Source organism: Telopea speciosissima, chromosome 8, assembly GCF_018873765.1.
Source record: "Telopea speciosissima isolate NSW1024214 ecotype Mountain lineage chromosome 8, Tspe_v1, whole genome shotgun sequence".
NCBI classification, from domain to species: Eukaryota; Viridiplantae; Streptophyta; class Magnoliopsida; order Proteales; family Proteaceae; genus Telopea; species Telopea speciosissima.
In genome coordinates, this window is record NC_057923.1 from 10,213,004 (window position 1) to 10,224,115 (window position 11,112).

The window sequence follows — 11,112 nt, forward strand, 5'->3', positions numbered from 1 at the left end:
TATATATATATATATGTAAAAGTATTATACGCATATTATATCGTTTTATTCGAAGTATTATATGTCGACACTTAAAATATATGTATTTTGCCGATTCTGAAATATTATATGCAATACGGAGTTTTTTTTATTCATACATTTAGATACGTATATAATACACGTATTTACTAACTATGACTACTCAATACTGCTTTATCTTGTCTCTGATTGAACATTTCCCTTTTCCAATAATAATAATTCTAGATGAAGATGTAGTACAATTACATGGTTACTGATATATTTGGAGTCTGGAATCTGGAAGTAACCATGTAGACATAGGAGAGCTTTCACAAGCATGGCAAAAGTTACTCTTATTGCCGTGCTTGTCTCAAAGATTTACCATTTTATCGAAAAGCCCAATCCCCCAACGTCTCTATCTTTTCGTCCTTATGCCCCAGAGAAGTCTTTAAATCAGTGGGTGCATTGATGGATACCAATAAAAAATAAAGGATCCTCTTGAGGTCTAACTTGTCGGCAAGCTATAAAGACGTAGGAGGGGTGGGTTCTTCACTTCAACGCAGCAAAGATGGGTAGAAAGTCCAAAAGAGATAAAAGAAGACCTGCAAATTTCTGTATATACATGCATCAACGGAGCAAATAATGAGCAATTGGGGTTTTCGGCTTGGTTAGGTTCAAACCGTTTAATTAAACAGTCTCAATTTTGAAATCATAATCGTCTCATTTATTAAACGGTTTTATGGTTCGTTCGATTCAATAAACGGTTTCTATTTGCTTTTTCCACATTTATGTACATTTACAAGTGTTAAACGGCTTATTCAGTTAAACAGTTCGGTTCAGTTCGAACCGTTTAACTAAACGATCTCAATTTTAAAACCATAACCGAACCATTTACTAAACGATTTCACAATTTCAATTTAAACGGTTCAGTTCGATTTCGGTTTGTTTTGACACCCGTCTGCCCCTCCTAACCTCCCTTATGTGCTTTAGGGGCAGTTTGAAGTAGGGATGAGCTTGGGCTTGTGTATCAGGCTTATAGGCTGGGGCCTGGGCATGGACCTCTACCCAAGGGTTCAGTTTTGGCTCGGTCCGATCCTAATCAGTTCCGGTCCAACATGATCAAGATCAAAACCGATCCATTTATCTAATCGGTTCCAATTTGAGATCCGAAACCATAATTTATAATGCGTGGGACGGTTCTGGTTCCTAATTGGCTCTAACATTATTACAATGTCTAATATTCTAAAATTTTTACTTAAGCACACAAATAACCAAAAATCCATTTAATTTATAATGCACGGGACGGTTCTGGTTCCTAATTGGCTCTAACATTATTACAATGTCTAAAATTCTAAAATTTTTACTTAAGTATACAAATAACCAAAAATCCATTTCCTAAGCATAGTAGCATACAAATAAATATATAAACCAAAATACCTAAAAGGAAATCTCTATTACCTAGCATACCAATAAATACAAAATCTTTATGATTATATACAAGTTTTAAACGGGTCTTGGTGATTCCAGTTTCAGTTGATTCCAAACTGGTGTTTCGGTTCAGAAATGGTTGAGAGATTTCAAATTTCAGATCCGAAACTGGACCAATAACTTAATGAGTGGATTCGTTCCGATTCCAGGTTCTGATCCTAAATTGACACCCTTGGCATAATCTCCAACGGTTACAAACATGTCTTGGCATATAAGAGGAGAGGAGGCCATGCCTTTACTGGGCAGACGCCAGACCATCACAGTTCACAGGTAATCCCTTTTGTCTGAAACCATATATTCCAACTCATTCCTTTCGTCCCAAAGAGAGGACTGAGTCACTGAAAACCTGCAACCGAAATTAATGCTTGCAAGGGGTCCCTATTTGAAGTTGAGACGCTGAAGTGCTGAACCTAAATCCCCATTTCATTTATTTTTGGGATCCATACCACACCCACCACATGAACAGTACGAAATTCCCAATGATACAGAGACTGCAATAAACTAACAAAGATGAAAAAGAAAAGAATTCCAGAAGCCCATCACAAATTATTAAAGCTTCCGTCCGCAAGGACCCACCTCTGCAGAAACGATAACCAACACAATGAGCGGCAGAGAAGGAACGATGACATCAGTGACCAACCCCTTTCTTTGCATTCACACCGACCAAAACGAACTCTCCTGCTCCAGCTGGTTCCACGAACTTCCACTGCTCCATTAATGGCCTCAGAGACAGCAATGGTGGAACGAAATTCTCATTTTCCCAATAAAGCCCACGTTTTTTTTTCCTTCCTTGAATGCTAGAAAGTAGAAACCTTCATTTGTTGTGGTGTTGCAGGTTCGTTGCTATGTTTTAAATGTTTTCACACTCCATGCTAAACCCCATCTCCAACAGCTACAGCTTAAATAGATTCAGTGGTTAAGATGCCAGATTTTAAGGCAGAGATAATTTACTTCTTTGCACCTTCAAATCCATTTCACCCCTCTTGGATTTACAAGAAAACTAAAACCAATTTATGACTCAGAAGTAGAAAAAGAAAAATTGTTGCTTCCTGTGAAGTGAGAGATACATTTATATCACTACTGTCTATTTGACTAAGGAATAAATTTAAAGAAAAAAAAAGAAGGGCATTGTAGTGTGCTTCCATTAGAGATACTGAGAGGAACAAGACTCGATTGTGCAGCTCTTGAACCATGTCTTGATTCCACCATTCACACGGATGGGAAGAACTTGTTGAGGTTAAAAGGTAAGGAATAGAATTCCTCACTCCTAGTATCCGACTTGAAAGAACGGAACTTGTCCCACCAGTGTCTTCCCCTGTCTCTCCTAATTGAACTATCCTTCCGATGCAACGTTAGGTCCAGGAATAATGCCAGGATACCAGCTACAAATGCTTCAGAGGAGAAGGGCACGTTGACCATGTCATTGAACTGCCAAGAACAACAGAACAAACCCAGAACAGTAGAGTCAGACAGATAGCTATGCAGAAAGGTCATTAACCAACTCATGTAATAAGCATAAGGGGAGATCAGAAGGAAAGAAGGTTCATGCATACCCATCTTGCACCAGTGTGAACTGGACCATAACCATTAATTGCCGTGTACTCATTGAAATATTGAGGGACTGATAAGCCCATGAAAACAGAGAAACCCAGTATGAACTTTGTTCTGAAGCTGTTGAGATTGCAGAACTGGAGGAAGCTCAGACCAACAGAACCTATTCATAATGAAAGTTAGTTAACTGAACCAGTTAAATATAACTTTAGTCACCAAATGGTTCACACTTTTAGATGGTACATACCCACATAGGCGAAGAACAGGCAATACAATGCCCCAATAATCGGTGCAGGAATAGATGCAAAGACTGCTCCAAATTTCCCTAGATAGTCAACAAAATTTGACTAAGGTTAGGATCTAAGACTAAAGAAACAGCACCATTAAAAATTTTTCCCAAACTCTTGTACCCAAAAAAAAATTTTCTTCCCCAAATCCCAAGCAACTTACCAAGAACAGAAAAGAATAACATGAACCCAGCAGATATTTGAACCACCCTTCGGCTGCCAACACGTGTCAGTGCTAATAATCCAGCATTTTCACTGTATCACGGCAACAGAGTGAAATTCTCATGTCAATGACGGTTATCTGTTGTTCCTATTATAAAATTATTACCCAATAAAGCATAGATTCCTAATCTTAAGAGCCTTACACAGATACTGAGGACCCATTTACAGTTCCAAATAATCCGGAGAGCAAGATCCCAACTCCCTGAAATCAGAAATATCAAATGACCAATTTAGAAACAGAAACATTCAGTTCCAACTAGAATTAAAAAAATTCAACACTAGCACCATGCTGCAGCAAAAATGGTGGCACTATTAATACTTACCACACCTAAACTTCTGCACCAATGCAAACGGCTCAATCAATGGACAACAGCAGAGATTATTGTGTCCATAGGGAGAATGATAGTATGTTTTGTACAACCTTCACTGCTTAGCACAGGAAATTTGTGTGCAAACTTCTATAATTAATGTGTTCCTTGTCATCCAGATTTTGAGCCTAAAATATCACCTCCTTTATGATGTTAGGATAATGCACCTCCAAGCGGTCCCCCACCCTGACCAAAGACCTGATGCATGGATTGGCCATGGACACAAGCATCACAGTACATGTACTAAAAACCCCTCCTTTTTCTTTGCTACTTTGAACTTCTTATTTAGTTTCATTCTCCTACCAAACAGGAGGTTGGGGGATCTTAAGCAGGGATACCACCTATTTCATGGGTGCATAGCATGCAATAATTAAGGTTCTTGAATTGTACTCAGTTTCAATGCATCATAAAGAAATAGACAGCTGTTCTACTGAAAATTATTGTACCTGCCAACCAACTCCACGGCTGAGAATAGACGGTGGCATTGGAGTTGCACTAGCATACCTTGCAACTGCAATGAAGGTACCAGTGGACTGCATTTGATTATGAAAATTTGTCAGACTTTAGTAAACTTCCGAGTATCAAAATACTGCTAGAGTCCAGTATCCATGAGGCAAATATTAAAATATCCACACTAGACAGTAATCAAAAGGCCAATAATAACTGCCAAAAGTGCATTTGAGACCACTAAATGGTCATTTTCAGCAAAAAGCAACGTGAGTGCCTAAAGTACTAATCATAAGCTGCACCAAATGAAGCCAACTCATTATAGTTATTCAAAGCATTAGCTCCCACCATGAACCACAAGCAACTGTGTGAGAATGAGACGGACCAAAGTGAAATATACTCTGAACACAAGATCATTGCCAGACTATTTAGTGAACTTCATTGAGTTAAAATAAAGTATGGGACCAAGGAAAGCAGCGCACGTTTTTTACGCGATATTGATTTTAAGCTGGATAGGCAGTAAATCAAATATCAATTATATTCAATATACTCCTCACCCAGGACTGTTTTTCCTCAAAATGTGCTCTCAAGCACCTAAATTTAGATGTTGCGAGTGCCCTCACTCTTAAACTCATGAGCAGGGGCATTCTTGTAATGGAAAGATAGATCAGAAGTCATAAGACATAATAAGGACGCTAGCAACAAAATTCATTGCAGACAAGTATTTTAGAACTCTACAGCAACTGATAGGTAAAACATATGGACAAATAATATTATTATCCACACTAGACAGTAAGCGGAAGGCCAATAATAACTGCCAGAAATGCACTTTAGACCAACAAATGGTTATTTTCTGCAAAAAGCCACGTAAGTATAACAACAACAACAACTCAGCCTTATCCCAACTAAGGTCTGCTACATGGATCCTTGCCCTCCAATCAGCTCTATTCGAGGTCATACTTGATACAAGGACTAAACTATGCATGTCTTTCCTCACCACTTCTCCTTTGGTCATTTTAGGTCTGTCCCTGGCTCTTTTAGTTCCTTCAATCTGAATCAAATCACTTCTCCAGACTGGAGCATCCAAAGGCCTTCGTTGAACATGGCCATACCACCTCAAATAACTTTATTGTAGCTTATCATGCATCGGAGCTACTCCCAAATCAGCTCTAATATGATCATTTCTTACTTTATCCTTCCTAGTTTTGCTACTCATCCATCTCAACATCCTCATCTCCGCTACACTGAGTTTATCAATATGATGCTTCTTAGCTGCCCAACATTCCGCACCATATATCATAACCGGTCGTATGACTGTCCTATAAAAGTTTCAAACCTAAAGTTTTAAAGGAATATGCCAATCACACAACACTCTGGACGCACCTCTTCACTTCATCCATCCTATTCTAATTTTCTGTGAAACATTATCCTCTATAGCACTTTCTTTATTTATGATTGAGCACATCTACCTAAAATAATCACTTTGCGAAATCTCCCTCATCAATTTACACGTCATTATCCATCCTAGTGTAACCACAGTTACACACTATATACTCTGTTTTCGTTCTACTTATCTTAAAACCTTTTGATTCTAAGGTTGATCTCCATAACTCCTAATTGGTGTTAATCCCTGCTTTTGTCTCATCCATCAAAACAATATCATCAACAAAAAGCATACACCAAGGAACCTCATCTTGAATGCCTCTATTTAAAACATCCATGATAAGCGCAAACAAATAGGGACTTACAGCTAATCCTTGATGTAACCCAATTGTAATTGGAAATTCACTACCTTGGCCCCCTACAATTATTACACTTGTCACCGCACCATCATACATATCTTTAATTATGTCCACACATTTACTTGAACACTTCTCTTCTCTAGTACTTGTCAGATTAACTCTCTAGTGACTCTGTCATAAGCTTTTTCTAGGTCAATAACAGACCATATAGAGATCCTTCTTACAATCTTTAAATCTTTCCATGAGTCTCCTAAGCAAGTAAATAGCTTCTGTTGTGGATCTTCCAAGCATAAGAAGCCATGTAAGTATCTAAAGTACTAATGATAAGCTGTGACCCAAAGGCAGCCGACTCATTGTAATTATTGAAAGTATTAGTACACAATGTGAACCACAAGCGACTGTGTGAGAACGAGACAGACCAAAGTGAAATATACTATAAAGTCAAGACCAATGGTAGACAATCAAGTGAGACTCATTGGATTAAAAATTAAGTATGGACCAAGGGAAGCACCTCAAATTCGTAGTATGGACTTTTAAGCTGGAGAGTCCAAATAAATCAAATATCAATTACCTTTAATAAACTCCTCACCAAGGACTGTATTCCTCAAAATGTACTCCCAAGCAACTAAATTTGGATGTTGCGAGTTCCCTTGCTCTTAAATTCATGAGCAAGGGCATTCTTGTAATGGAAGGATACTCACAGAACTCATAAAACATATAGGGAAGCTAGCAACAAAATGCACATCATTGTGGACAAGTATTTTAGAACGCTATTAACAGCAACTGATTGTCTGATTGGTAAAGTATTTGTACAGAAATAACTAGATGTGGCAACTAAAATGCTCTTTTTTTTTGTTGGGGGGGGGGGGGGAGAAGAAAAGAAAGGAACTAGAATGGTAAAGTTTCCTGGGGTGGGGGTGAAAAGAATCTAAAAGCTCAATGAAGTATCTAGATCTATAAGCATGGTCATAGAAGTGCACAGACCTCTACAAGCGCAACAAATGAAGCCATCATCATGGCGAAGACTTCACCTGCATCAAATGTAGGTGCTCCCCACTGGAATGGATATGGAACTCTTATCCTGCACACACAAATCAGAGTATATCACTATTCATCAAAATCTAGGATAATGTCATCCTACTGTATGAACCTTGTATAAATGGAATCAAAAGTTCTGTTATCTGAGTATAACATATACAATCCAACTCCACTAGTATAATTAAGTCCAACTGAAATGCAAAAGCAAATGAGTCCAAGTCTCACAACTGGACCAGCATCTAGGCTGTCACAGTAGTAATGTCAGGGAAATGCCCTATTTAATTTCAACAGGAAAGAGTTAGACTAAAGTTCATGGACAAAAATACTTACCATGGAGCTGCACTCACAAGCCCAGACTTATCGGTGCGGCAAGTCAATTGAGTTCTTGGAGCCGCGTTCTTATAGGCCCCACCCACAGTAAGGATGTGGGCATAAACCCACACAATCGCCACTGACAAGATAACTGCAAACCGATCAAAAACATGCCTATCACCGCGTATGACATGGGGAATGTACTACAAAACAAGAATTTAAGCATTTGAAGCCGTTAGTCCAGTAGAGTCGCATACTAGAAAAATGCATATGGAGTGTCTAAGACTCATTAAATAATTGGGAAGTGTAAACAATGATTCCTAATTTTCACCACCCATAAAATCCTCAAGATTTGTTCATAACTTGGTGACCTCATAACTGTAAAAACAAATTTGGGTTTATATGATAGATTAAAGAGCATTACCTGTGAGAAAATTATTAATATGATGAGCTCTGGCAGTCCAATTTCCACACATTTAGCAACCTAAAAATCAGAGGCAAAATAATCAGCCTCAAAATATTGAGCCAGGGGAGATTGAACATGCAAAAAATAGCAACAAAATCTTGTTGAGAAATACCAAGATAAAACAGAAGCACCACATTTATGAGCTAGGAGAATTTCGAAAAAAGATATGCTGTACTTACACCAGGAAAACCAAGCTCATAGAGTCCAAACCCAGCTAGAGCTACCAAGGGAACAGCTGACAGAGGACTTAAGAATCTGAACAAACATAAAGCCAAAAATAATAATAATCAACAAAAGTTTCACAGGCTCAGATGACAGAATGCAGGCAATAAAAAACAAGGCCTAGAATCCCTTGCTCAATCCCAACTCCTTTGGAACCAGTATGTATAATTGTGAGGACTGAAAAGGATATGTAAAGTGCTATGGCAAGTCTGAAATAGCTTGGACAAGTCACTGGAGTTGGGAATTTACAGGTCTCAGGTTGACCTGGAATGTACTAGACAAAAGCAATGTGTGAACCAGCCAAAAGAAAGTGCAATCTGGATGCCCCCCTCCCCTCCCTTTTTTTTTCCCTTCTTAACATCTTGCAGCATTAGCTCATTCAAATCCCACCAGTCCAACAAAACTAGGTATTGTCCATGATTTTAATCCTCAAATTCTGGACCAACCTCGTGATATTACGCCAAAGCCCACTGAATCCAAAGATTATCTGAAGAGTCGAAGCAACAATAAGGGACCCCTGGATTCCACGCATAATCCGCTCGAATTTCTGTGCAGGCATAGAAAACATGCAGATGGTTAAAATCAAAATGACCCAAACACCAACAAACAATGAACCATAAAGGTTGAATTTAAGTTAATAGACCTCATGAGGATTAACAATATTACTGTATCGACCAGCCAAAATTATCGATATGGTGGGAGCCACAAAGGTATATGACCCTCCAATCACAGCAGGTAATCGGGTCCCAAACAATGTCTGGGTCAGTGTGTTCAAACCAGCAACAAACAGTAGTGTCTGGATGACTCTTGCTTTCTCGTCCTACAAATGCAAAATATGATTTCAATTGAGGATTCAAGAATGGTATCTGCAATGAAAATAACCATACAAACAAAACCAGAATAGAGTACAAAGAAATGTCTACTGATATGGGTTTATTCTTCCAAGGCTTACATTTCCGCCTCCCATCTGAGGAACAAGAGCAGTTGGAATGATGACAGTGGTGCCTAGCATGACCAGGTAATGCTGAAAACCAAGTAGGATAGCCTCCGCTGCAGTAAAAATACCCAAAAAAGTTTTAAAATGGAAGATGATAATTATCTGACAATCAAATGCATGAAGGAAAACCACGAGGAGAACTGACCGACCGAAAAAAGAAAAAAAAAAAAGGAACGAGTTTCGTGACATTCAAAAACAGAGGATATACAGGGAGGTTACTACATACGAAGGCTAAAGAAAAAGTTTTGCAGCAAAAAGAGAGCGAAACCCAAGTGGGTTAGTTCATCCATAACAGTGGAAAGCTTAAAAACATAGGAGGGTAACCAACTCAGACTCATCCCAAGTTCCCAATGCAACTACTTAGAGTCCGCTATGGAAAATCTGCACCGCATTTCCACTTCACTCCAATTTATGTTAAATCCTTCTTTATGCAACACTTGCTCATAAGCGTTACGCAAATACAAAATGGGATTCGAGCAGAAAACAGAGAAAAATATGGAAAGGGTATACTAACTAGTTCCCCCCACCCCCAATTGCCCAAGAAATATTGGAAGGAAACCCGAACGAATATCATTTGACTTCAAAGACGAAGGAAAAATAGAAAAGGCAAAAGTGAGTTTCAACAAATAAAAATAAAGTCTTGAGATAAATAATCACAAAATGGGAGTTCAAATGCAGATCCTCGGAAATAAACTACCCCATTCTTATATAATAGATTGCATCACTTCTCTTGAACAGGAAACAACAAAAAAGGAAATCAAAACAGAAAGGAAAGATAACAGATGTAGAAACTCACGCCAAGGAGGAGGGCTGGTGAGGCAGTAAGCAATGTGTGGCAACTGATCCTTTACTGGATGTGGCTGCAAATCGTCCTGTTTGGGCGCCGGAGCTGCGCCTCCACCTCCACCCGCCATTATCTTACTTCTTCCTTCTCCTTCTCCTTCTCCTCCTTCTCCTCCTCCTAAACACACAGCAATCAATGAATCTCTCCACACAATGTAAAACCCAAATCTCCACACAATCCAAAATCCCAAAACTATCAAAAGTCCACGATAAAAGTTAAATAAGAACACCCAGAAATTTCATTCCCCCAAAATGCGCAATCAACACCGACCACAAACCCCAGAGAACCAACTAAATAAAACGAACCCAGTTAAATCTCTACTTGTGATTCAGACTTCCTAGCGCCGACTGCCAAGAGTAAAACGATATATTTATGAAACTGAAACCGCAACAAGAAAACTAGATGCCTCACCTTCAGGTGTAAATCAAAAGAAAATATGAGTCAGAAACACTGCAACGAACACTCTTCTGAACTTGAAAAAACAGATGCGAAAAGTAGGCAGAAAGTTTTGCAGCCCAGAGAAAACCCAGTCGGAAAAAGAGAGAGAATGGAAGTGGAGAGAAGGAAAAAAAAAAAAACCAGAATGACCAAAAGAAAGCAAGAAATCAAAGTACCTCTCTGCAACCAAGGAATCAGTAGTAGTAATGACTTTTTTTTTATTTTGCTTGCTTCACCAGTCTGGTAGAGAAAAAGATAAAAGCATCTGCAGTCTGCACCGTCACCTCCACCAATCTCAGTCTCACACTCTTACCCTTACTGTTAACAATGATAATGAAATGAAAATTGAAACCCCATTTATAAAAAGAGGAAGAAAAACTAGAAGGTAACAATAACAACCTTAGAACTAAAGTATAAGACCACTCTGGTTCTCTTCTCTCCCTCTTACACAGTTCAAAATTCACACATGCAGGAAAGATAAAAAGGCAAATTTTTTCAAACTTCTTAATAGTCTTCCTCACTGCTCACTCACTTGTTTACCCTCCAACACTCAAAACCCTTGACTGTATTTGTACAGAAATTTTGTTTTTGAGGAAAGAAAAAAAAAAACTGAAAATGACTAATTAAAAAGGCAACCGACACACCCTGGTAAGATTGATTATTTTCAGGCTTTAGCTTAATTAAATACCATTA

General features: G+C 38.6%; 1 protein-coding gene across 4 annotated transcripts; it reads right to left on the reverse strand.

Moving 5' to 3' along the window:
* Positions 1-2,380: 2,380 nt before the first annotated feature.
* Positions 2,381-10,789, reverse strand: LOC122671360 (nucleobase-ascorbate transporter 6-like). 4 transcript variants are annotated; one of them, XM_043868524.1, is made up of 15 exons: positions 10,596-10,789; positions 9,934-10,152; positions 9,093-9,190; positions 8,784-8,960; positions 8,587-8,687; positions 8,098-8,173; positions 7,877-7,936; positions 7,471-7,655; positions 7,087-7,183; positions 4,360-4,446; positions 3,689-3,747; positions 3,487-3,578; positions 3,284-3,361; positions 3,039-3,199; positions 2,381-2,913 (listed from the first exon to the last, which is right to left on the reverse strand). In XM_043868524.1, the coding sequence occupies exons 2-15, from the start codon at positions 10,049-10,051 to the stop codon at positions 2,695-2,697; spliced, it is 1,608 nt and encodes a 535-aa protein (XP_043724459.1). In that variant the 5' UTR covers positions 10,052-10,152; positions 10,596-10,789; the 3' UTR covers positions 2,381-2,694. The 4 variants fall into 4 exon arrangements, with proteins under 4 accessions (XP_043724459.1, XP_043724460.1, XP_043724458.1 ...); XM_043868525.1 differs by having other exon boundaries at positions 9,934-10,175; positions 10,596-10,611; XM_043868523.1 differs by lacking the exon at positions 10,596-10,789 and adding an exon at positions 10,393-10,538 and having other exon boundaries at positions 9,934-10,173.
* Between the last annotated feature and the right edge of the window lie 323 nt (positions 10,790-11,112).

Excerpts from the sequence above, each read along its gene's own strand:
- LOC122671360 (XM_043868522.1), bottom strand. Across the intron at positions 9,191-9,933 it reads CACCAGCCCTCCTCCTTGGC|CGGAGGCTATCCTACTTGGT; the intron begins GTGAGTTTCTAC and ends TTTTTACTGCAG. Across the intron at positions 8,174-8,586 it reads CTTTGGCGTAATATCACGAG|ATTCTTAAGTCCTCTGTCAG; the intron begins GTTGGTCCAGAA and ends ATGTTTGTTCAG.